Here is a 26,998-nt window from a genome sequence, read left to right on the forward strand (position 1 = left end):
ATGGTGGTATCCAGGTTTTAGATGATCTGTGTTTTTTGAGAACACTTCTGGATATTGCCAGTTGGAGAAACAGTATGGGGCGTAGTATACCTGTATAGATACATCTCTGATCCTGCTTTTAATTAGCCATTCTTTCACAGCCACAGTACTGCATATGCTCTTTCCTTGTTAGTAAATTATTTTTTTAGAACACATAGGCATAGCTCAGACATTTTATCTTAAAATTGTCGAAATTTTACTGTATCTTGCATGGAGACATTAATGACTCATTCCTAGTGCAATCGTACTCTGGAATGCAGCGCAGTGGTAGACATGCAGCACCAAGAAGTCATCCACTTCTATTCTTCCTTGAAATTCCGAAGAATGGCAAAGAATGAGTAAGACACATTTAAAACCTGCAAAAAGAGAGAAATTAATCAGTTATTCATTTACTTACACATTTTTAATCATAATCAAATGCAACCACATTTCTTCTTGGGGTTCAGTATTTTTAAATCTGTTATACATATAAAATATAAAGCAGTGTGTGTGTGTGTGTGTGTGTGTGTGTGTGTGTGTGTGTGTGTGTGTGTATGACACAGATCTCCTCCCAAATCTCTGGGTTGATTTCAGCCAAATTTTGCACAGAAACATGAGGCCACACGAGTATCAAATTTGTGGGGCTTGTAACAGCCTAGCTTCATTTCGAGCAGATATAGGAAATAACGTGTTTTTCCAAGCCCCTGACATCGAGGCTGCTCCACATGACAGGAATGTGCTGTGGGAACAATACTTGCCTGTCAAGTCAACCTGCTTTGCATGACACCATGCATGTCAGGGGCAAGACTCTGTTTTCTGGTCCCCAACATGTAGGTTGCTCTGAATGAGTGTTGGAGTGGTATCGGCTTGCTTTATTGAACTGTATTGCAGAGGATCCACATGCCAATTAAATGGCTGGCGACAGTTGAGATGGATAGAGGAGGTGATGGACAGAGTGAGGTGCAGAAAGAAATGGACAGAGAGAGGGCGGGAGGAGAACATGTGCGTGGTAGAAGGTGTAGAGGGGTAATGGGCAGGTGGAAAAGGAAGAGGGGGAGGTAGAGATGAAAAGAGAGAGTGAGGGGATGATATGGGCAGAGAAAAGGGGAGGAAGAAATCGTCAGAACCAGGTGGTGGGAGAAATCGGAAGAAGAGAGGGAAGAGGAGCTGAAGTGAGTGGGGAGGAACACAGAGAGGTGGGAGGATGAGGTAGACAGACACAAGGAGGGAGAGGCGGATGCAGAGAGAGGGAGGAGGAGGTGTATTCAGTATAATCCATACGCAGGAGAAGCCAAAGTAAAAAGAAGGGAAAAAAAAGAAAAAGAATCGAAATAGGTGCTGGAAATTGATTACAGGGAGTTAGGTGGTCAGAGCCTTAGTAGTAGTTTGTACAGAAACGAATATTCGTTGTGGAAACAGATGACTGTCTTTCGTGAGTCTTCTAAATCACTACTAGAGTGTTTGGAGCTGAGGTAGTAAGTAAATATCATGGTACGTATACTTTTGCTCTGGCTAGTTCTGTGACACTTGTGGTGTGCGCCGCCTCTTAGCACGCAACACTTTAACAGAGTGCATTTTATTCTGGAGAAAGGAGTCGGTCTCAGATGAAATCTACCTCCACATCTGCATCTACATACTAACAAACATATGGTGCATGGCTGATGATACCTTGTACCACTACTAGCGATTTCCTTTCGTGTTCCACTTGCAAATGGAGCGAAGGCTACACGACCGTCTATATGCATCCATCGAGTAGGAATTTCTCTTCTCTCGTCTTCGCGGACCTCACCCGGTATCTACTTTGACGGCAATAGAATAGTTCTACAGTCAACTGCAAATCCCATTCTCTAAATTTCCGCATCAGCGTTTCGCGAAATGAAAGTCGTCTTACCACCAATTATGTGTGTTTGGGCTCACGAAGTATTTCCGTAATACTCGGGTGTTGATCGAACCTACCGGTAACAGATCTAGCAACTCGCCTCTGAACTGTGCTGATTTCTTCCTTTAATCCAACATGGTGGGTATCTCAAACATTCGAGCAGTGCTCAAGAATGGGTCGCGCAAGTGTTCTATACGCCGTCTCCTTTGTACATGATCTTCATAGAATTCTCTTAATAAATCGAAGTCGACCTTTCGCCTTTCTTATTACCGACCTTACGTACTCTTTCCATTACATATCGCTTTGCAGAATTATGTCTTGATATTTAACCTACGTGACTGTGTCAAGGAGCACACCACTAATACTGGATTGGAATATTACGTGTTTGTTTTTTCCACTCATCTGCATTAAGGTTAGGTGCTTTACATTTTGCGCAAGATGCCATTCCTCACACTCAACGATGTCACTTTCCCGTACACTACAGCGCACAGTAGGCCAGAATCCTGAAGAATTGGCGATAAATACAAAATAAAATTTCTGAGTTAAGAAGTTTCGTTTAATAGCTTGGCTTGAGTAAGCCTGGGACTATTGAACTCCGTTATTAGAAGCGTCCAGCTGTTTCTCTCGAATGCTGAATTTCAGGCCCAACGCGACGTCCACTTGTGAGCCACACGCCGCGCTAGCCGATCTGGAAGAGTACTGCGTGGTTCGGATGAAATATTTTTGTTCAGTGAAATCATACCAATTTTTTTTGAAATGGACACTATTCCAGAAGGCATGTACATAATCATGAACATTAATTTCATTATTTAATAATTAATTAACAACTGGTTTCTGTTAATTGACTTCTTACAGGAATACAAATAAAGAAGTTGTAAAACGCGAGCGAAAAAGAAGCTAAGTTTTAGGTTCCACGACATTTCGCCTTCTACCTCACCCCCTCCTTAAGTACCCCTACTATTATCTTCACGTATCACTCTTAAAATCCAGCTCATCGGGCTTTGAACAATTTTTTAAGCGACAGGTACAAATGCCACTACTTACAACGAGAAAATAGAACTGAAAAGTGTACTAAAACATGAGTCAAACAGATATACGCACATAATCATACAGTTTTTTTCTCTATAAAATTGCCGATAAGCTATTAAAAAATACAAACGTAATTGCCTCAATTTTACCAACTGTCCGGCTTTTGGATATTGCGCAGGAATCAACAAACAAGTTAATAAGAGAATAACACCTAAGCTTTGCCCGAAAGTCTTCTCACTTGAAAAATATGAAGAATATTTTCCGGAGACTACTGGCAGAAACTGCTCCCTACATTTCTTCTTTGCAGAAACCATCTCCGAGGAAAGTGCAAACATATTCGTCAGAAGCTGTTGCCCTCTTTGTACCTGCTGCAGATGATTACGAGGAGTCGTAGCTGAGGATGATAAAGAAGATACAAATGTCGGTGAGGAAGAAGATGAAGAAGGAAATGCAGATGAAACAGAAGAAGCACAAGAGGAATAAGATTAAGAAGACGTACAAAACTTTCAATTTTTGTTACTACTCGTAATATATGTTTTTTGTAACAAAGACAGTAATAAAAGCTGCTTTGTAATAACGTTTACCATTAAAGTTATAAATGTTCACAGAAAACATTCTTTGTCCACTTCATTAACTCTTTACAGATTTTTTCATTATATTGGATCCGTCATTTTGATTTTTTCTATATTGTTTTTAAAATCGTTATCAGAAAGGCCATACACGCTATTATACCCATATTGGAGCAGAGTTTGAAATTTTGACCAAGCTTTCAGGATTCTGACCTACTGCACAATACCATCACCATACAGTCGCAGATTTCTACTCACCATGACCGTCAGATCGTTGATGTATACAGAAAATAAAAGAGGTCCTGTCACACTACATTGCGGCACTCCACACGATACCCTTGTCTCTGATGATGTCTGGCACTCTAGACCAACGCACTGGGTTTTATTAAGAAGTCTTCGAGCCAGTCACATATCTGACAACCTATTCCCCATGTCAGAATCTTCTTTAACAGTCTGCAGTAGGGCATTGTGTCAAACACTATCCGCAGATATAAGAATATGGAATCTGCCTATTGCTCTCCATCCATGGTTCACAGGAGCTGAGTTTCGTACGAGGGATGCTTTTTGAATCCGTGCTGGTTTGTGGACAGAAGCTTTTCTGTCTCAAGGCAGTTTATTGTATTCGAACTAAGAACATGGTCAAGAATTTCTGCAGCAAACCAGTGTTAAGTATATTGGTGTGTAATTTACCAGGTTCGTCCTTTTGCCCTTCTTATGTATGGCAGTCACGTGCTCTATTTTCCGGTCACTTGGGACTTTGCGCTGAGCGTGAGATTCACGATAAATTAATACTAAGTAATGGCTAGTGGCGAAAGAAAAAAATATCGAAGAGTACTAACTGTAAAACCTCATTCGAATTTCTTCCGGACCTGGTGACCTGTTTGTTTTCAACTTTTCAATTGCTTCCCAACGCCAGGTATTTTACATGCCGTTTCATACCAAGTGATGAGGTAAAAGCGAAGCAGATTTTAAAACGTGATCTGTCTGACCACCTCACAAAGAGTTTAAGTTAGTTATTTCACTTAATTTCGGACTGACTGGCTCGTATATTAACCATCGCCTATTCACCTACTTGAGTAAGCTTTACGCCTACGTGCCAGAGTATGGTGTGCTGATGGTATTTGGAATCGGAACAGTAAACAAAATAAAAGTGTGACTGTAGAGTGAAGAAAATAATTTGTTCTGATTGTGTTGGTCACTGTTCCAACCGTCTGGAATATGTGGCATTCGCATAAATTGCTATAGTGTTTTAATGTTTCTGATTCACTTCTTTTTCGTTTGACATTATGTTTAAGAGATATTTTAGAGGTAATCTTTCGACTGTTTTATAATTTTTTAATCTCTTAAAAATTTTCATTGCCTTTGAAACCCCATAGGCGATTAGCCAAAACCGTATCATCACAGAAAACGCAGCTCTGTGTCGTAAGAAGAGTTCAAGAGGACATATCTTTTCTTGAGAGATTATTCCTCCCAACTAATCAATCAACTTCACAAGCCTATTTAAGCATCGGTTCACGTTTTGGCTGGGAAAAGTTTCCCACTGAAAAACTTATCAAACAGCCTATGAGTAATTTTTTTTACTTCTGCAGATCAAACAGGTCGAACTTCAGAAAACGAGGCTGAAAAAAAGAGGCGAAAAGATTTCACCCAGCAGCGTAGCTCATTGTCTTACTAAAGAATGATACGAAATACGAGGTGTGACTGGAAAGTTCTAAGAATGGGCTTGTAATTGTACAGTGGTGGTACTTACATGCTACTTTGATGCATCTCCTTCAAAATAGTCCCTTTCTGACTGAACACACCGGCTCCAGTGGTGTTTCCACTTTTGGAAACATTTCTGGAAATTTTTTTCCTGTAGTGTGTTAAGGACGCTCTCCTTATTTGCCTGGATGTCTTCAATCGAATCAAATCGCTTTAGGAAACAGGTAGAAGGCTGCAGGGGCCAAATCAGGGGAATATGGCGGTTGTCCAAGGACAAGAATTTTGAATTTGGTCAAAAATTCAATGATGGAGAAGGCACTATGAACTGGAGCATTGTCATGGTGTAGCACCTAACTCCTGTCTTTCCACAGTGCAGGCCTTTTCTTCCGCACCTTTTCGCACAAAAGCTCAAGAACACATTTGTAGTATTCCTGGTTAAGTGTCTGTCCTCTAGGGGTAAATTCATGATGCACAATACCGGTAGAATCGAAAAAAATCACCAACATTGTCTTCACCTTCGACCGACTTTGCGTGCTTTTTTCGGTCGTGGTGAACCTGGAGTCTTCCACTGCGAAGACTGCACTTTTTGTTTCAGGTTCTTATCTATTAGCCACGATTCGTCACTTGTAATTACCCTATTTAACAAATCTGGATCATTTTTAGTCCGATTAATCAGTTCTTGGCACACTTCAAGTCGGTATTGTTCCTGGTCACTTGACAACACTTTTGGAATGAATTTTGCGGACTCGACGCATGTTCTCATCTTCAGTTAAAATTGACTGAACTGCATAGAAACTTAAATTAAGTTCATCAGCCATCTCCCTAATTGTAAGTCTACGATCAGAGCGCACTACGTAGCGAACTTTCACAACATTTTAATTCGTTTTTTGAGATGTAAGGACGGCAGGACTGTGGTTCATCTCCAAATGATTCGCAGCCATTTTTAAATCTGTTGAACCAGACAGAAACACATGACTGGCTCATACAATTATCTCCGAAAGCTGTTTTTAATAGTTTGTTAGTCTCAGAAACTGATTTCCCGGTTTTAAAACAAAATTTCACACAACTCGTTGCTCCGTTTATACGTCCATTTTCACGCAGACAGAATCCGGCAACAAGCCCTAACAGACCAACACTCAACCAGTTGCCACAACGAAGTGAATAAAGGAAACGCAGTTTCCTATCAGAGGGGGTTCAAGGGCAAGGCAATGGTTCACTCCCCACCCTCCGTGTACTGCCCGCCAAACCAGTAAGCAGTAGCGAATCCATTCTTAGAACTTTCCAATCACACCTCGTAGCAGCGCCTGTGTTATTAAGAAGTGCGGTGCACTGTTCCTCCGGACGGGTATTTCTTTGGCAATACTAGGTCCTCGACTCCCAATAAATGTGTCCTTCCTGGCGGGAATATACGTAATGCGTGAGTGCAGGTTGTGATACATGGACGGCGATATAGAGAAGTTTGGATCTGACAATGATTCGGGCACAGACAACCGAAGATGTTAAGGTGACCGCTTGCGTAAAGCAGGAAATCCGGTTACGAACAGAGCGAGGTGGCGCAGTGGGTAGCACACTGGACTCGCATTCGGGAGGACGACAGCTCAAACCCATCTCCGGCCATGCTGATTTAGGATTCCTGTGATTTCCCTAAATGATTTGAGGCAAATGCCGGGATGGTTCCTTTGAAAGGGCACGGTCGATTTCCTCCCCCATCCTCCCCTAATCCGAGCTTGTGCTCCGTCTCTAATGACCTCCTTGTACACGGGACGTTAAAGACTAATCTCTTCCTCCTCCTCTAAACCCGGGTTCGAGTGTTGGTGCGGCACGAACTTTCATTGTCGTCATTATGATACAATATACAGCTGATGGCAGTTCATATTTGCAATTGCTAATACATTTCCTGTATTACTGAAGAAGGCTGTGTCTCCAGAATCATACTTGACTTTATGTAATGAGAGAGAGAGAGAGAGAGAGAGAGAGAGAGAGAGAGAGAGGGAGGGAGAAAGAGCGAGAGAGAGAGAGAGAGAGAGTTAGAGAAAGTCTTTCTTACATTAACAAAGGATTCCCTGGACAGATCGAAGAAGCCGCCAGCCGTAACATGGAGTGGGCGCTGCGTACGCGTCATCATTAGCAGGAGTGACCGCTTCAGAGACACGGGGCACCCTTCGAGTGACGTCACTGTTGAGTAGACCGCCGCGCTGACTTTCTCGCTCTGCGAAAGCATAGCGAACATTTTCTATAATGTGAAAAAATTCATAGCGAAGCGTCATAATTTTAGTTTTATGCATGTTTGAAAATGAAAAGTGATTTATTTGCACTACTGTATTTAACTTTCAGTCTGAATTACTCGACGGAAGTGGATTATGTCTATAGGAACAGCGTAAGGAAATGATAACATCTGTGACACATAAAATTACTCAACACAAAAGCATCTAGCATCAAGCCTGTGACTTCTAATCGGCTAACGGAATCCTGGCATTAACAAAAACTGTGGCTGAAGTTGAAGAGCTCTCGTTCTTACACTTCTGTAACTTTCTTTCGTAGATTGCTTTCCGATATTATACCACGGCCACACTACTGAATTATAATTTAGAAAGATATGGCTATAAAAAAGCTTTTTAGGGTACATTGAAATATGAGAAATACTGGTCTGAGAGAAACCTGCTTTGAAGAGGATCCTAGGTGAGCACATCTCTTTTGACGACGACGCAGATAGGCTAAACGTACAGATCTACAGCATAATGCTGTACTGAAACAAGTGTGTACACGTAATCAGCAAGCAGGCTTCTGTGTTACGCCTCTGCAAGAAACGATATTAGATTACGCATGTGTCGTAGTACATTCCACGTAAGGTATCTCTTGACCTTCCTGGATCTTTGCAGCGACCAATGGAAATTTGCTTATGTACTGTGAGTTTACGAGGCAAGAGTTAAGGTATGAGATGCTTAAGAGTAAGAAGCTTAAGAGAGATGTGAGGTAGTAGCTAGCGAACTCTGATAATACAGATGATTAGGTATTTTTGTTGTGTGGATCGACGTGGTGATTGACGTCTGTCATGCACACACAGTTAACAGCTACAGTTGACTCTGGAAATAGCAGTTATTCTGCGAATCGACATACTGAGTGTGATAGTCGGTCCCTGTATAGCTCCAGCTACGTAGCCATGTAATCGGCTGCTCTCTTCTGATAGCGATGAGAATTTTTGAAGTGTCGCGTCGTGTTCACTCTATGCGTGAGTGCCAGTCGGAAAGCCAACTACATTACAATTATGAATAATGATGCACTACTCCACGCAATAAGCATGAATAAGGGAGCTCGCTTTATAACATGGTTTTTGTTCACAATTCGATCACACTTTCGTATCGCTCACATTTGTTAACATTTCATGGATAATGTCGTCGTTCTTATCTTGCCCAGCAGTCAGAGACAGTCACTGCTCGGAGGTAATCAGGATTCATTTGTGAAGAGGACTCGTAGAACTTTTTACAGATCTGAGTAGCACACAACACACACACACACACACACACACACACACACACACATACACACACAACGCAAACTCTCGGCTCACAGGTCCGTTTCATAAAACCGATGTTTAAAAAGGTTGAGATGGTTCAAATGGCTCTGAGGACTATGGGATTTAACATCTGAGGTCATCAGTCCCCTAGAACTTAGAACTACTTAAACCTAACTAACCTAAGGACATCACACACATCCATGCCCGAGGCAGGACTCGAACCTGCAACCGTAGCGATCGCGCGGTTCCAGACTGAAACGCCTAGAACCGCTCGGCCACACCGGCCGGCGCAAAAACCGATGTTTACAGTTCTTTGGGTGCTGGTGGCAAGCACAACATCGCCGCGCACTCTACGTTCTACAACAGCCAAATGAACGAAGCTTTCTGTGGCATCCATCTGACTTCGGTTTTTTTTATTGACTTTCAACAGTATGATCTGCAGACACTGAAACAATGTTATCTACGAAGCATTCTGACCTCTGTCACTTCTACACGCTACAGAAGGCTGTTGGGGCCTGAAAGAACAGGCATTCTAACACGACAGATGGCACTAAACAGCCTCAACGGCAATCTCACAGATCTTCACAAATAAAAACATCACTCTTTTTTTCACAGTTGTCTATGCCAATTATTATGTGCCTAATGACTTCAGTTTTGTCTTCAGTCGTTTGCTCTCTTCACATTTTTCCACTTTGTCGTTTGCTCTCTTCACATTTTTCCACTTTTTTCTCTCTGGTGCCACTCAACTTTCTATATATTTATTGTTTCCATCGTTTGTGGCATCTTCTTTCCTCGGCGGATATGGTGTATCCCAGTTTTGACGTTTAGCACGTTATTATATTTCTTGGTAGTCCTCTTGCTGAGCAGCTTGTCCAAACCATTAAACAGCTGTCACTTCTTTTAATTAGAATGGTTACTTGATCTGTGAGCATTACCTTTGGTATATCTCCCCTTTCTTCCCTTTGTATTGTTGTTCCCCAAAAGCATAGCCGACGATATCAATTAGAGTGGTCCTTTATAACCTTCATTATTAAACTGTGTAAGGGGTACTGCTGTCGATAGTGGTATTACGTAATCAAACTGTACGCCTTACTTATCGCTATTTCTTTAGAACATTCGAAGCTAAGCACGTCTTTGCTATCAGGAGGCGCTGCCTCGCTGTTTCGTTTAACGCTCTACTGATCTAAGCGAGAGCAATCGAGGTTCAGATTCAGCGTGGGACGGTCGTATGCAGTCGATTCGCAATAAGAAACATGGACAGTTTGCAAAAACTGATAAAATATTGACTCTTGGAATTTTCAGCCGAATGGTAGGGCAATCGGAATTATTAATCGATTTCTTCGCGGAGGATGCGCTACTTAGCTAGTAGCATCCATTGGCGAGCTATATTATTGCTCGAACAGTTATTAAGGGAGCTGCGAACTTTTAAAAGGTGGTAATACAATTGGGAAATCAATGCCGCAGTGTCAAACTTTAGTGTGAAAGCTAACTGATCTTCACTACTAATATGAGCATAGTACGAGGTAGCCACTGTTAAAAAGTGTTTTACTTGCAAACTCAATAAATGTTAGTAAATGAAATGTTATTTTTCAAATCAAACTTTTCGTTTGTATTGGAGAACTGATGTCCTTAATATTCGTAAAGAAACGAAGGTTGTCGTTTAGGCAACACTGTCATGTTTCGTAGAAAACATGTTCTTTTTTTTAACAATTCCTTACCACGTGCGATAGCCACAAGGAGAAACATTTAAATTAAGAATTACCTGAAATTGTGGGCGATGAAATGTGAACATTGATATGTGTTCCATCATCTCTTTCTGTTGAATGATGGAGAACCATCCTTTCAGTCTATGTGTGTCCTTGGGTTCACCTACAGCATCCTACAGTTAATGCACCAAACCATCGCATCCGAATTGTATCAAATGGAGCGAAGAACACTGCACGGACATGAGCGTGCTGGTGTGACCCGCAGATGATCTGAATGGCATCCTATTAAACGCCCGTTGTACGTCTTCGAGAGATATGCTTCCCTTGGACCTTGCTCCGAATTCTCTGCCAGCGGTGGTTGTCCGTTATGGAGCGGGCTGGCTAACGTTGTAAGCATAGAACTGTATCGTTGATTATCGATAGTCGCCTCTCTGCCCAGAGCAGCGTCGTGGCGTAGCTTTCGTGGAGCGTGGGCGGAGTGTTGTGTTGATGCTGTGGCTGCAGCCCATATCTTACAAGTTATGGTTAAGTAATTGAACATGTTTGCCGCACAAGTTTTGCGCTTAATATCGGTGTTCACGACGCAGTATCAATGGTTATCCAAAAGTCGATGTTTCTAGGTTTAGTGTGTCGTGTCGGGAGAACAACAATCAACAGCGCCGCGACGGTTACGGGAAAATAGTGTGGACTGGTATGATCCTAACTGCAAGTTCTAAGTGAAAGAAACATATATCGTTTTGACTGGCCGAATATCACGAGCGCAGGTACTTTCTCGTTCGTATATAGTACCCGAAATTTGCCTATCGAAGTCGCGGGGTCCATACGATACGTATCGAACGTGTGATTGTAAGTCGCTGATGCGACTCTGGTGGCGGCTGTTATGAGTATGTTTACGGTGGTCACTACAGCAACAATAAAAGAAGAGCGTTACAAAAATACTTGTAATTACAAAAGAGACGACTTACCTTACTCGTCATCGGTGTTGTCGTCATGTGAAAGTCCATGTGATGTGTACGCTACAGGGAAATTCCCTTTTTGCCGTAATCTGGGTAAACTCTGGCAATATCACGCAAGAATATTGGAAGTGTGTCCATGCGTTAACTTTTCCCTGAAAACGCAAGTTGTGGAAATAGAGGTACTGAAACAAGTACAGTTCGCCTCTTTGTCCTGGACTCCCTTCTCTTTTAATGGAAGATTTCACAGATTTCCATAGCCGCTCGATGTTCTACGTGTGCACACTGTGGTCATACGAAGACACGAACTCTACAGAGTGGTTGACGAACTCGTGGTCGAATCCTTCAGCTCTCAGTGTCTCGTAGGACTGAAATACGTCTGTAATGACTTTAGTATCAGGCAGTATGAAGTGCTTTATCAGACCCACTAAAGTGACCTTGTCTCTGGACAATACTCTTAAAATGAAACACTTCCGGGACTCTCTTTCTATTCCACCGAATACCCAAATATGATCGATTTCACTCTTTGAAGGTCGTCCTCTCTGGTTCTTCCTTCTAGCTACATGAGATTCGTTCACTTCTACAACTTTACTCGGTCCATCAATTGGTACACTCTCATTTGTCAGTACCACATAACACACTTGTCTGTAAAACCCGAAATTGTCACACACGGTATTGGCAGAGAAGTCAGTTTCCGATGCTGTTGCTTGCAATGTGTAGTCTCGAATCCAGCAAGATAGAAGAATTGCGCTGGTGTGGACGGATAATTTGGAAGAATCGAACCGCGTATTCTTCCTGATACTGTCCTCAATGAAATTGTAACGGTATTTCAGGATTGAAGCTCCTCTTATGAAGCTTTACACACTTCGCACCACCACAGTCTACACAGTCCCTCCCTTCCTCGTCTGGAAGTACTCCATATTTGCGACAAAAGTCAAACAATTTTTTGTGCTGTATAAGCACGGAATCAGATTTTTCCATGTACGAGAATCCGCCGAAGAAACGTCAGGAACACCAGACATCCCACTCATTATTTGGTTTCCCAAGCAACTCACAACTAACTCGCGGAGGTATGTAATTTAGAGCAACTAAAGGAACGACGGAAAACAGATAAAAATTACGATCACAAATAATTGATCTTAACACCCGCCACCAGAGTTACACGATCGATTTACAATCGCCCGATCGATATGTATCATTTGGACCCTGCGACTTTGATAGGCAATCATTCTTGGAAATTACCCGAAATTTTATGGAGCATCCGCGTCGCGATTCGGAAACGCGCACGCTCGTGTTATAAGCTGTTGAATGAATTCGTACTGATGGAAGAACTGTGCCAATCGTCAACTAATAAAACATCCGTTGGACAGTGATTATTTTGTGTTCAGTGCAACGTGTCTTTGCAACGGACACGTACTTGGAGCACAGACACTGATCATGTCCATTGTGGCATAATGTTAATTGTGAACAGTGCAGCCCCACCCTGTGCTAGTGTTTAACAGAATACAGTGGATTCTACCAGATCAACTTGGTACTGTTGGTGTGAGTGGCTCCTCTTCCACTCTTCCAGCTAGACAACAGTTATTACAGGACACATCGTAGCAGGCAGTGCAGAGAGCAGCAGATCAGTGCCGCGGGAAGGACCAGGTAGGTGAGTTTAGGCAACGGTCGTTAAATATCCAGCCCTGCTCCTGTATCTGGAGAGTGTTGTACAGTTACGAGTGCTAAAGGCCAGCTTTTATTAGTACGCATATCTACCCCCTTTCCTCCCGGGCTTGTTACAACGTTTTTCTTTTCACGCGCTTAAACCGTACTAGGCACCTGTTTCCAGTTCAGTCAGTCTCCAGTTACGTGATATATTCCACCATGTGTAATATTCTCTTTGTTATTCTTTTCCCACGTTGCCAGTTTAATCGCGGCAATCAAATAGCAGCTCACCTCTGTGATGAGGTCGTCTCCAAACCAGCAGTAGACGAAGAGCTGAGCCAGCATGACGGACAGGTAGCAACCGAACTTGCCGGCCTCTGCCAAGCTTTCCGCACTCTGAAAAGGAGAACAGGCTCACAGAGCAGTGTTAAAGTAGGTTTCTTAGTACACCTGGCTTATTTTCCTCGGCATTTCATGTTATCTCAGTTCAGGCCTTACGGGTTCATAATTAAGGAATGCGCGTTTTCAACTAGCAGCCAGTTGCTCTATCACGTTCTTCATCCAATCTGTTCGCCCCAGGTCCCTCATATGCGCTGTCGCTTTTCTGAAGTCCGCTCTGATTTTAGGCTCCGAATTCGAAATTTCGATTTACAATGGTGATGTGAACAATGACTGTTTATTGGCAGAAAAAGTACAGGACATCACATAAAAGTAATATTCAAAGGAATTAGTAGGGAATTTGCAAAATGAAGGCACTCAGCTGACCTGGTTCTAAAAGACCCGTTTCTACAGCGAATGCTGTGGAAAAATCAGCTTGCTCTTTGAAGATTAGCAGCTAAAAGAAGTCTCTGTGTCAATGGGGTGTCTTTTGCTAAGTCGAAACGATTGAAGGAAAATCTGTATAAGTGAAATGCACAGACTTATTGGAAACGTCATCGTTCTTGTTAAACAGATGGCGATGTTTATTTAAGAGTGATCCATAATCATTTAGCGTGTAAAGGGGTTTGGGAAGTTATTTTATTCGCCAGATTAGTCGAAAGAATTCGAATGTGTCGCTGAGGACAACGGAAATAATAGCGGCGTTTAAGAGACTCACCGTGGCAACCTGGAACAGCTGGAAGCAGATGGAGGCCCCGATGGACAGGCTTTGCCCTAACAGCATGCTTCCCAAGCACTCCTCCAGCGACTCAACGTTCCTGGAAACACAGAAGAAGAGGAGGGTGCATTAAGAAATCAAAAAAAGATGGCAGGCCCATAACAACATTACTAAACATAAGGAGGAAGAAAACGCAATTGCAAGAAAATACACTACTAGCTATTAAAATTGGTACACCACGAAGGTGACGTGCTTCAGACGCAAAATTTAAACGACAGGAAGAAGATGCTGTGATATGCAATTGATTAGCTTTTCAGAGCATTCACACAAGGTTGGCGCCGGTGGCGAGACCTACAACGTGCTGACATAAGGAAAGTTTGTTACCGATTTCTCATACAAAAACAGCAGTTGACCGGCGTTGCCTGGTGAAACGTTGTTGTGATGCCTCGTGTAAGGAGGAGAAATGCGTACCATCACGTTTCCGACTTTGATAAAGGTCGGATTGTAGCCTATCGCGATTGCGGTTTATCGTATCGCGACATTGTTGCTCGCGTTGGTCGAGATCCAATGACTGTTAGCAGAATACGGAACCGGTGGGTTCAGGAGGGTAATACGGAACGCCGTGCTGGATTCCAACGGCTTCGTATCACTAGCAGTCGAGATGACAGGAATCTTATCAGCATGGCTGTAATGGATCGTGCAGCCGCGTCCCGATCCCTGTGTCAACGGATGAGGACGTTTGAAAGACAACAATCATCTGCAAGAACAGTTCGACGACGTTTGCGGCAGCATCGACTACCAGGTCGGACCCCATGGCTGCGGTTACCCTTAACGACGAATCACAGACATGTGGATATATTTATACGTGTCTTTTCTAGCATTCACACAGCCAGATTTGCACCTGGTGGTCAAAATTGGATCTAATATCTTTCAGTGTAAACTGGTTGCACATTAATGCATTAGCGTAACTACCAATTACCTATTTGACTGTATTGTTTGATTTCGAATAATAGGAGGATACTATTGTGTGTATGGAAAGAAATACACTACTGGCCATTAAAATTGCTACACCAAGAAGAAATGCAGATGACAAACGGGTATTCATGGGACAAATATATTATACTAGAAATGACATGTGATTACATTTTCACCCAATTTTGGCGCATAGATCCTGAGAAATCAGTACCCAGAACAACCACCTCTGTCCGCAATAACGGCCTTGATACGCCTGGGCATTGAGTGAAACAGGGCTTGGATGGCGTGTACAGGTACAGCTGCCCATGCAGATTCAACACGATACCACAGTTCATCAAGAGTAGTGACTGGCGTATTGTGACGAGCCAGTTGCTCGGCTACCATTGACCAAATGTTTTCAATAGGTGAGTTATCTGGAGTATGTGCTGGCCAGGGCAGCAGTCGAACATTTTCTGTATCCAGAAAGGCCCGTGCAGGAGGTGCAACATGCGGTCGTACATTATCCTGCTGAAATGTAGGGTTTCGCAGGGATCGAATGAAGGGTAGAGCCACGGGTCGTAACACATCTGCAGTGTAACGTCCACTGTTCAAAGTGCCGTCAATGCGAACAAGAGGTGACCGAAACGTGTAACCAATGGCACCCCATACCATCACGCCGGGTGATACGCCAGTATGGCGATGACGAATACACGCTTCCAATGTGCGTTCACCGCAATGTCGCCAAACACGGATGCGACCATCACGATGCTGTAAACAGAACCTGGATTCATCCGAAAAAATGACGTTTGCCATTCGTCCACCCAGGTTCGTCGTTGAGTACACCATCGCAGATGATCCTGTCTGTGATGCAGCGTCAAGGGTAACCGCAGCCATGGTCTCCGAGCTGGTAGTCCATGCTGCTGCAAACGTCGTCGAACTGTTCGTGCAAATGATTGTTGTCTTGCAAACGTCCTCATCCGTTGACACAGGAATCGAGACGTGGCTGCACGATCCGTTACAGCCATATGGATAAGATGCCTGTCATCTCGACTGCTAGTGATATGAGACCGTTGGGATCCAGCACGGCGTTCCGTATTACCCTCCTGAACCCACCGATTCCATATTCTGCTAGCAGTCGTAGGATCTCGACCAACGCGAGCAGCAATGTCGCGATACGATAAACCACAAAGTCGGAAACGTGATGGTACACATTTCTACTCCCTACGCGAGGCATCACATCAATGTTTCACCAGGCAACGCCGGTCAACTGCTGTTTTTGTATGAGAAATCGGTTGGAAACTTTCCTCATATCAGCACATTGTAGGTGTCGCCACCGGCGCCAACCTTGTGGGGTTGAGTTGTGTGGGGGAAGAGACCAAACAGCGAGGTCATCAGTCTCATCGCATTAGGGAAGGACGGGGAAGGAAGTCGGCCGTGCCCTTTCAAAGGAACCATCCCGGCATTTGCCTGGAGCGATTTAGGGAAATGACGGAAAACCCAAATCAGGATGGCTGGACGCGGGATTGAACACCAACCTTGTATGAATGCTCTGAAAAGCTAATCATTTGCATATCACAGCATCTTCTTCCTGTCGGTTAAATTTCGCATCTGTCGCACGTCATCTTCGTGGTGTAGCAATTTTAATGGCTAGTAGTGTATAACCAGCTGGTTGTTTGCAGAATTGAGACAGACACTGTGGCTGTTGTGCTCTCCTGTCTCTGCTCTTCTTTAACGTTTTTAGGATTTTGGTTCTGTTATTCCAGATCACAATTCCAGAGGCATACTCCAGATTTAACACTATTAGAAATCTATTATTTTACTGCTGCACCATTCAAAATTGTGTTCTTACCTGATGATAGCTTGGTGGTGGCGAATGATGCTCCGCAGACGATGACGTAAATGATTGCTTTTGACAGGTGTTGGCGACTTCATGGTCTGACTGGAGTACGCGACAGACAACAACTCGCGACCTCCCTCGTCCGCTAGAGCACGGATGTTGCCGGACAGCACACTCAGCTGCTGGCGCAGCTGAGCCATGAGGCTGACGTTGTAGGAGTCGAATACCATGGTGATTACGGCAACGTGCATTGTTATGCAGAAGCAGAAGAGCCACGTGGCGGCGAAGGCAAGTGGCTGGTCGACGCTGTAGGGCAGCGCCATGTAGAAGGGCAGCCCCTCGCTGCAGACGCCGTAGCGCACCAGCGGGAACACGTCCCAGCCGATGCCGGCCACCGCGCCAAACGACAGGTAGGCGAGCACGAATCGCCGCAGCGAGCGACCGCGCATGCTCAGCAACGCAGCATCGCGTCGTGTCACGAACTCTCCAAAGTCGCTGCCCATCTGTCCACGTTGAACATGAGAAAAATTTAGAGTCAGTACAGTGCGGGGAATTCATCACTAAAACCGTTCTGTTGCAACTGCGTTTACTATCCGAAAGCTGAAAAAAAGAGAGTTTAATGAGTTGTAATGCCACACCCTCAAGAGCTGTCAATAAAAAGTCAAGTAACACACTCAAGGAACTGCAGCACACGAAGTTAAAAATTTAACTCAGAAACATCTGTAATTAATGAATGCACAAATTTGCATACCATTTTAATGTATGAGGTGAAGCCGGCTCAGAAATGATAAACAGATAATAGTGATACATACACAACTGGCCATTAAAATTGCTACACCAAAAAGAAATGCAGATGATAAACGGGTATTCACGGGACAAATATATTATACCAGACCTGACATGTGATTACATTTTCACGCAAATTGGTTGCATAGATCCTGAGAAATCAGAACCCAGAACAACCACCTCTGGCCCCAACAACAGCCTTGATACGCCTGGGCAGAGTGAAACAGAGCTTGGATGGCGTGTACAGGTTCAGCTGCCCATGCAGCTTCAACACGATACCACAGTTCATCAAGAGTAGTGACTGGCGTATTGTGACGAGCCAGTTGCTCGGCCACCATTGACCAGACGTTTTCAATTCGTGAGGGATCCGGAGAATGTGCTGGCCAGGGCAGCAGTCGAACATTTTCTGTATCCAGAAAGGCCCGTACAGGACCTGCAACATGCGGTCGTGCATTATCCTGCTGAAACGTAGGGTTTCGTAGGGATCGAATGAAGGGCATAGCCACGGGTCGTAACACATCTGAAGTGTAACGTCCACTGTTCAAAGTGCCGTCAATGCGAACAAGAGGTGACCGAGACATGTAACCAATGGCACCCCATACCATCACGCCGGGTGATACGCTAGTATGGCGATGACAAATACACGCTTTAAATGTGCTTTTACCGCTATGTCGCCAGACACGGATGCGACCATCATGATACTGTAAACAGAATCTGGATTCATCCGAAAAAAATGACGTTTTGCCATTCGTGCACCCACGTTCGTCGCTGAGTACATCATCAGAGGCGCTCCTGACTGTGATGCAGCGTCAAGGGTAACCGCAGCCATGGTCTCGGAGCTGATAGCCCATGCTGCTGCAAACGTCGTCGAACTGTTCGTGCAGATGGTTGTTGTCTTGCAAACGTCCCCATCTGTTGACTCAGGGATCGAGACGTGGCTGCACGATCCGTTCCAGCCATGCGGATAAGATGCCTGTCATCTCGACTGCTAGTGATACGAGGCCGTTGGGATCCAGCACGGCGTTCCGTGTTACCCTCCTGAACACACCGATTCCATATTCTGCTAACAGCCATTGGATCTCGACCAACGCGAGTAGCAATGTTGCAATAACATAAACCGCAATCGCGATAGGCTACAATCCGACCTTTATCAAAGTGGGAAACGTGATGGTACGCATTTCTCCTCCTTACACGAGGCATCACAACAACGTTTCACCAGGTAACGCCGGTCAACTGCTGTTTGTGTATGAGAAATCGGTTGGAAACTTTCCTCATGTCAGCTCGTTGTAGGTCTCGCCACCGGCGCCAACCTTGTGTGAATGCTCTGAAAAGCTAATCATTTGCATATCACAGCATCTTCTTCCTTTGGGTTAAATTCCGCGTCTGTAGCACGTCATCTTCGTGGTGTAGCAATTTTAATATCCAGTAGTGTAGATACAAAGATATTTTCCTTGATTTTTTAGGTTGAAACCTAATTGTATTAGAAAGTTACTGCTGATCATCAACATGGTGATAGCCATTAGAACAGTCTTTGTAGGAACTTGAAAACTTTCACACGAGGGACATATCTGCCAGGTGCAGATGGCATTAAGTGCTGAAAATCCCTGGAAATTTAACATCCCAGAGCGGTCCTACCACAACTGCTTCAAAGGAATCAGTTACATTCGCCTTGAAGAAGTTGTGTGAACTTCGTCTGTAAACTGCTTTCCTTGCGGCCAAAGTTTGAAAAAGCACCCAAAGCAAACAGTCACTCTCAATTTTTGGGCCACCTCAAGGAAGTGAACGTGTGTTTTGCGATAGGTACAGTCAGCCACCGTATGACATCAACCAACCATCTTGTTGTAATGTTGTTGAGTGCTGAAGAATTACAAGTTTAGGGAAGGATGGTGATTTTCAATGAGCAGAGCGTTTAAAGTTGTTGTTGCTCACTCCTTGTGATAACTTTTTCCTAAAAGTAAAAACAGTTGGAGGCAATGTTTGGACTAATTGGATTTTTATGAATTTTATTACTGATCAATCTGTTCACAACCCGTGTTTGAGCAATTTGTTGAAGAAAAGCATCATGTGGAATTGAAGTAAGGAATGTAATGACACCTTCCAAAACTGAGAAGTGAAATAATTAACAGAAATTTATTGTAACATCGCTACTTCACTTTATCACTTTTCCATGAGTACAGATTCAAGTTTTTGTGATCTGGGATTTGTGTGTTTCAGTTAGTAGAAACAGACCAATGATTAATTAATTAAACAATTTCCTTTGCCAGTAGAAATGTGAATGAACATGAGGAACAGTATTATATATAATACTTAGAAGCACTGGCAATAGTATATGAATTTCAAAAATCTGAGTGGTATTCGTTGGGACATAAAACAATAGTGTACTCTGTTCATAAAGCTTTGAGTTTCTTGCAACAATGTAGACTGAAATATCCAAGACTGGCTAGGTGGGCTTTGTTTTTATATAATTTGATACTGAGATAAGATACATAAGAGGTAAAGACCACAAAACAGCAGATGCTTTATCCAAAATGCCTGTTCGATATAGGGGAGGGGATAAATAGGCTGCAAGCAGGTTCAGGTAAGATTGTTTTATTTAGAGGAAGTGAAAGGTGAAAGACTAATTAGGAATATTTGTGGATACTCTTGGGAATAGAATGAGAATGTCAGTTAGGACAAATTAAACAAGTATTACAAGACTGATGATTTTCCAAAAATAAAACAGTGTTACATAATTCACAAGAGGTTGTAGTTAGGAGAAAATCATTATATATTCAGAATTGGAAGTTTTATCTTCCAAAACAGCATATTGATACATTAACTGACTACTTACATGATATATATGGGTACTATGGGATTAGAAAAATAGTTGGAAAATTATAGGAAGCAGTAATATTTAACAACAAGCTGTAGCATCCATTGGTCTAGCAGCACAATCACATTGGAGACTGGAGAAGGTCCTTCCAGTCAGCTAACATGTAAATGCCTAAATGGAAGTCTGAAAGAAACAATCAAACAAAGACAAGATTTGAATAGCTAAAATCTTTAATTGCTCACCTGCGTGAAAGTATGCAAAATCCCATGGAGGGAGATTCGCAGTTAAGTATGACCGCGAGCAGAGCCAGAGCGAAGTCCAGTCTCCGGGCCTGACCTACGCACACGTCACTCTTGGACTGCTGCTTATAATGAACTCTCCTGCGGGCTACTCTGCCCCCACCTTTTATCTGTGAGGCAGACTGCGTCGCCTACCCCATGTTCGCGCTTACGGCCACCGCCCTTTGGGGCTTTGTAATGTGACCTTATATGGTCCCTACTAACACCTTGGCGCCCCTCGCGGTTTCGGCAGTTGAGCTCACGCGCTACCTCGTGAGTCCACGTAACAATGCTGGCCAACGCCCAAGCCACTGGCCTACCTGTAGTGTCGTCTTTGTACTCCGAGAACTTTCTGGGTAAACTTATACTTAGTGACTTCTGTTCGTTGCATTTTCTAAGTATGCGACGAAGCTGAGTACCCAGTTTTACCCAGGTAGGTATTTATTTCAGTTCTAGTAGTCTGTTCCTCCACCCCCCTCTCTCTGTTCAATTCCGCTACTCCTCTCTATCCATTTCTTCTTCGACTTCTCTCTGTCCATCTTCTCCATCCTCCACTCTCTGTCAATCTCCTCCTGCTACTCCTTTGTCCATCTCCTCCTCCCCCTCTCTCAATGATATCATTTTTTTGGTGCATTCAGAGGCACATATGCATATTGTCTGCTAAATGTGTTGTTAGTAGAGTTAGTAACAAAGAAGTAATAAATTTTGAGGTAATGACGTGATGATTGATGCGACAGTTTTACTGCATGAACAACGATAATGCAGTAAGCGATGAACTTTTTCCCTTTCATTATTTGATATGAGTTGTAAGCGAGAAAAAGTTTCTTGAAAGTTTGAAATTATGTGTAAAGATCGTTGCAAGTCACTAACTGCTCTCGTTCTCAAAGTAGCTATACATCATGCAACTTGAATGTTGTGCAACAAATAATAGGGAAGTATGAATTAAACGTATTGAAGATTGTATAAACACTGTGCTCATTAGTTTGAATCATACCACATAACACATATCAACCAAGAAAAGCATTTTCACAAATGTGATTAAGTTCAAATGTCAAACAGCAAATAGCTCTTTCAAAAAGTAAATATTTTTCTGTAATGTATATGATATTCTTCAACTCAGTAAGTTCCATCTACTACACACTTCCTAACGTAGCCTTTGTTCTCCCTCAGTGTTCGAACTACCTCATTACCGAATTTCATTGAAATTAGCACAGCGTTTTAACAATAATAAATTTAGAAAACGTACATTGTGCGGCAGTTTTCCACACATTTCAGTGTTTATGTTATAAATGCTGAAGTATGCTTCATACAGTGATATAATTTTGCAAGTACATTCAGTAGTACATGCAAAAACTGTCCGGAAAATGTGTCACAAATACAGTACAGAGATATAGTCATCATGCCTGATACGGAAATGAGCAACAAAAATGTAGTAAGCTATAAACTTTTCCCTTTTAGGATCATGTTGGTGTTCTCAACAAGAAAAGGCTCTGTTAAGGATTGAAATTACGTACAAAGATTGTTGCAAGCCACTAAGTTCTCTCATTCTCAGGTACTGGACGAATAAAATCTGGGTTTTCACACATCATGCCCTGCACTTCCTTTTCACCCTCAACCTTACCCCATTGACAAGTAGGTTCAAATGGTTCAAATGACTCTGAGAACTATGGGACTTAACTTCTGAGGTCATCAGTCCCCTAGAACTTAGAACTACTTGAACCTAACTAACCTAAGGACATCACAAACATCCATGCCCGAGGCAGGATTCTAACCTGCGACCGTAACGGTTGCGCAGTTCGACAAGTAGGTGGTTCTTACCCTGACACCGATTCTTTCCAGACGGTAAGTGAAATGGTTACCAAGTTTGGTTGAAATTAACCCATTAGTTGCGGGGGAAATGTGGAACATACATACATACATTTCTATAACATATACGTATAGCTTCAATTTTGTGAATAGATTTAGATGAAATATAGCCTATACCACGTTCATGACTGTTATGAAGTTACCAGTCGAAACCCCATAAAAATCCATCTGATAGTTTTGAAGGTTAGCATTGTCAGGCAGACAGACAGACAGGAAAATTTCAGTAAAACTTTAAATCACACGGTCTTTTCCTGTGATGCGATTTTGAAGAACTAAAGCTACAGGGCCCCAAACTGTGCTCTAGATACTTGCGAAAAATAAATGAAAATTCATCTAGTATTTTTGCGGCTTAGTGTGTTCAAATACAAGTCGACAGACATGGTGGTTTTACAGATTTATTATTGGTATAGGCTTCTAGAGAATGGTCAAAATAATTAACTGCAGTTGATTTATTAGGACCATCACTTTTTTGTGTTGGGTGCATATACATATTTTCAATGCTGGATATTTCTTTTAACCTGAAACATTATCTTTAAATGCGAACATTTTATGTTAAGCTTTAGCGTAACTGTTACTGATATCGAATGAAACAACAAGTTTACTGTTACCAGTTGCTGTTTATTTATTCTCACAATGCTTTTCAAAGGTTTAAACTTCCGTCATGTGGTGGATTTATGTCTATTAATACTACGTGTGTGTTGCATTACGACTTTGGGGTAACCTGTGACACTGTCTCCAGTAGTCATAGGCTCCCTTCTCTATCGTAATACCACAAATATAAACTTTCACAGTTAGTAAACAAAGACGATGTGCAGAAACTAATTAGTTTGTAGATACCATCTTTGTTTAAAATTGTGGCAGTTTATAAGACGTAATGCATTATGACATAGTAAGCAGTCTGTGAGCACTTGAGATACTGCCACAGTTTAGGCTAAAGTATCTGATTTATTCATTGGCGCTATTAAACTGAATCATCAAGTGACCTCAGGTTACCAGTGTGGGCTAAATTCATCCATAAGAATAATTTTTAGCCGCAACCATGGGGTATTCCAGGCTAGAAAGAAGGTCAGCATGGTCGTAATATCATCTATATTTTATTGCAGATCTAGATTCCAGCTAACAGAATATATCTTTGGTATGTAAGACACATATCAGTCAAACTGACAGCACTTTGACTGATGCTTGTATATGTGAAACTTATAATGTAATATGTCCTGTTATAAATATGCTGAGTCTACATGACTATCTGTAATGCACTGATGATAGCTGTGCTGTTAGTTGAAGTTTAGACCTGCAATAAAATTTAGGCAATGTTACGACTGGTACTGACATAGTTTCTGTCCAGATTTATCTAAATTGTTTGAACAAAATAAACTGTAAAACTTTTCTTCTGAGTGTGTGATTAATCGCTTACCTCTCCTGAGTCCTTGCATCCTTATAATTTCAGTTATGCAAATTATAATAATTACATGAAGTGAGAAGTTACCTTAGATCGAAGGTTTCCAAACCATACAAAACATAACTGCGAGACAAAGAGATATCATGGCTCCTTCACATGACTATGCATAACCGACGGGAATTCGACAGACCGTTTCATGCAGTATCTGTATGAGCACAGCACTGTAAGGACTCATAAATTCAAATGGCTGTTATGCACACACTGCTCAACTGAGAATGCTATTTATACATTCACCCATCAAACAGTACAAGCCTTAAGTAATAAAATATCGCCAGTTGCTATTTTTGTCATTTTTTCAAGGCATTTGATTGTGCAAATCAGGTTACTCTCTTGGAAAAACTCAAATTTTATGCAACGGATGGCTCTACACACAACTAGTTTGAATCATAACAAACATAATACAAAAGATTGTGCTGAATAATTTAAACGATGTTGGAAATGTACAAAATTTTAGTGACTGGTAAGAATCACAATGGGAGTCCCACAGGGTTCAATTTTTGGTCCACTCCTGTTCTTTATATATGTCAATGACCTTCCACTTAACATTCAACAACAGAATTGGTAATTTTTGCAGATAATACTAGTGTTATAATGAATCCTATTAGAGAGAAAGGGAGGGAGAAGAAGATAAATGATATTTTATAAAGAATCATAAGTGATTCTCAGAAAATGAACTGAAGAAAAATTACAACAAATACAGTCACACCAATAATTGATGAAGCACATGAGCAGGAATCATTAAATAGAATAAAATGCTCCAATTTTTAGATGTACATATTGATGAAAACTTGAAGTGAAAGAAGAATTTTATTGAGCTTCTCAGAAAATTAAGTTCAGCTATTTTTGCTGTTTGTATAACTATCGATACTAGAAACAAACGAATCAACTTTCTGATATATTTTGCAATTTCCTCTCAATAATGTCTTATGCAGTAAGAATAATATATGGTGTTCACCCATCGATGTCATGTAGGTACCTCTTCAAGGAGCTAGGCATTTTAACTGTGCCGTGATAGAACATTTGTTCACTATTGAAACTCATCCATCACAATTTGAGAAGAATGAGTATGCCCATACATATAACAATAAAGGGAAAAATTGCTTTATTAGCCATTATTAAAGCTTTCAGTGGTTCTCTCCTGGACATCACCTTCTATTCGACTGACGAATTTCTACTTAAAAACTGGTAACTAATAAAAAGGAAAAAACCGTGTTTTTAAGCATAGTTGGACTAAAGTAGTAATGTGTCCATTAATGCTAACAGTAATCATGTATTCATATCCTGTAAACTTACTCGTTCCACATTATTTGGATAAAATATTAGTTCAAATGGTCTATGGAACATGTAAATAATTAACTGATGTAAAAAAAAATCTGAAGTGAAGAAACTTATAAGCTCTCCTTGCCACACTGAGGTCACTAGCAAGGTTTGATTAGTCTCAGAACTACACGGTATTAGCGTGATGTCTTGTGATGGTGACTAATTTTTTGTTCATGTCATTATACAGCAGACAATGGTTATCATTGTACACCAACGTAGGATGTGAATATAACATAACTTATTTTAGTTCTAACTTCATTGGCTACAAGGGTGAAATAAAATAGAAATACAACAAAGTAAGATTACTGATAACGGGATGCCTAGCGCTGGCGGAGGTGTTTGTCGAACAGACCTGTAGCACCATAGCGTGGAAGCGTCGCTCTCGCACAGCGACGTGTGTGAGGCGGAGCAGCCAGATGAAGGAAGTGTTGAAGAAACAGAGCGCGCGGGTAAAGCGGTCCAGGTCTGCTGTGCCTTCCAGCACGATGACCGCAGCGTGGGAGCTGAGGAACAGCACCACAGCAGCCATCACTAAGGCTTTGCGGGCGTAGAAGGCGCGGCTGGACCACAGGCCAGCTCGCGGGTGGCGCAGCGTCCCCGCCCAGTGAAGCAGCCGCAGCAGGTACTCCAGGTCGCCGCCGCTGCCGCTGCCATTGCCCTCTGAAGCTGCCCCTGCAGACTCCATGCCGCCGCGCGCGCACTCACGCTGCAAGCATTGGTTGCAGCTACAGTTGCAGAACTACCGTAGGCTACCATAGAGTATCGTAAGTAAGGACAGACTACGGTAGTTTTCCTAGTAGCCTTGGTCAATTGATGTCGGCTCACGTTACCTGTACATCAGGTGTGTTGCATACCTATCGGGCGTCACCTCATATCGGTCGCTTTGTTTACGGATGCAACTAACGTCTTACTAGTTTCCCATACAAATGAGAAGCGGTGAATCGTCTAGAAAGTAAGTGAAGAGATATAAAGCGGTGTAGCCTATGGAACACATTTGTTCTACGTAGTTATACCACTTCCTGTTACAAATAGACAGTGTTTATAGCAAAATTAAAATTATCAATGTTTAATTCAGGTATTATTCGAAAATTATTCACTTGTAACGTGGAACAGAGTGATCTAGCAGTAAAAATAGAAAAAAGAATACAGAGTCATCATATACCGTTAGAAAACGCAATTTTCTCAACAAAAAAACTCTAAAAAGCAGAACATGAAAAACAAAAATATATCAAATATGGATTCGAAGATCTTTTTAAAACATGTTTCTATTATTCGCGTTTATCAATAACTAGCGAACCCAGCAATGCTTAGGAATTGCTGGAAATCATTAGCATTTGTTTTGTTTGGGTAATCACAGTACACACTTTCCCTTAATCAGAAATCCTGCTAAGCAGACCTCAGCATGAAGCAGACCATCAGGGTGTGAGGGCTACATCAAAGGAGAATGCACAAGCATAGGGGAGCAGCGATCGTAAATTGCGTATGTACGCGTGGGCATCGGAGTCCACTGTATAAGTCAGTTTGAACCAAATTCTTTTGGCTGTAAAACTGTCACATGGTCGAAAATACCCCAT

At 42.3% G+C, this 26,998-nt stretch overlaps 1 protein-coding gene across 1 annotated transcript; it reads right to left on the reverse strand.

Annotated features, from left to right (window-relative positions):
- Nucleotides 1–338: 338 nt before the first annotated feature.
- LOC124803300 (odorant receptor 4-like) lies at nucleotides 339–26,998 on the reverse strand. The gene is made up of 6 exons (XM_047264483.1): nucleotides 26,994–26,998; nucleotides 25,777–26,065; nucleotides 16,916–17,406; nucleotides 14,113–14,212; nucleotides 13,308–13,412; nucleotides 339–395 (listed from the first exon to the last, which is right to left on the reverse strand). The coding sequence occupies exons 1-6, from the start codon at nucleotides 26,996–26,998 to the stop codon at nucleotides 339–341; spliced, it is 1,047 nt and encodes a 348-aa protein (XP_047120439.1).

Source organism: Schistocerca piceifrons, chromosome 6 (assembly GCF_021461385.2).
Source record: "Schistocerca piceifrons isolate TAMUIC-IGC-003096 chromosome 6, iqSchPice1.1, whole genome shotgun sequence".
Lineage (NCBI taxonomy): Eukaryota > Metazoa > Arthropoda > Insecta > Orthoptera > Acrididae > Schistocerca > Schistocerca piceifrons.

Excerpts from the sequence above, each read along its gene's own strand:
- LOC124803300 (XM_047264483.1), bottom strand. Across the intron at positions 14,213-16,915 it reads CACCACCAAGCTATCATCAG|GAACGTTGAGTCGCTGGAGG; the intron begins GTAAGAACACAA and ends CTGTGTTTCCAG. Across the intron at positions 396-13,307 it reads GAGACGACCTCATCACAGAG|GTTTTAAATGTGTCTTACTC; the intron begins GTGAGCTGCTAT and ends CTCTTTTTGCAG.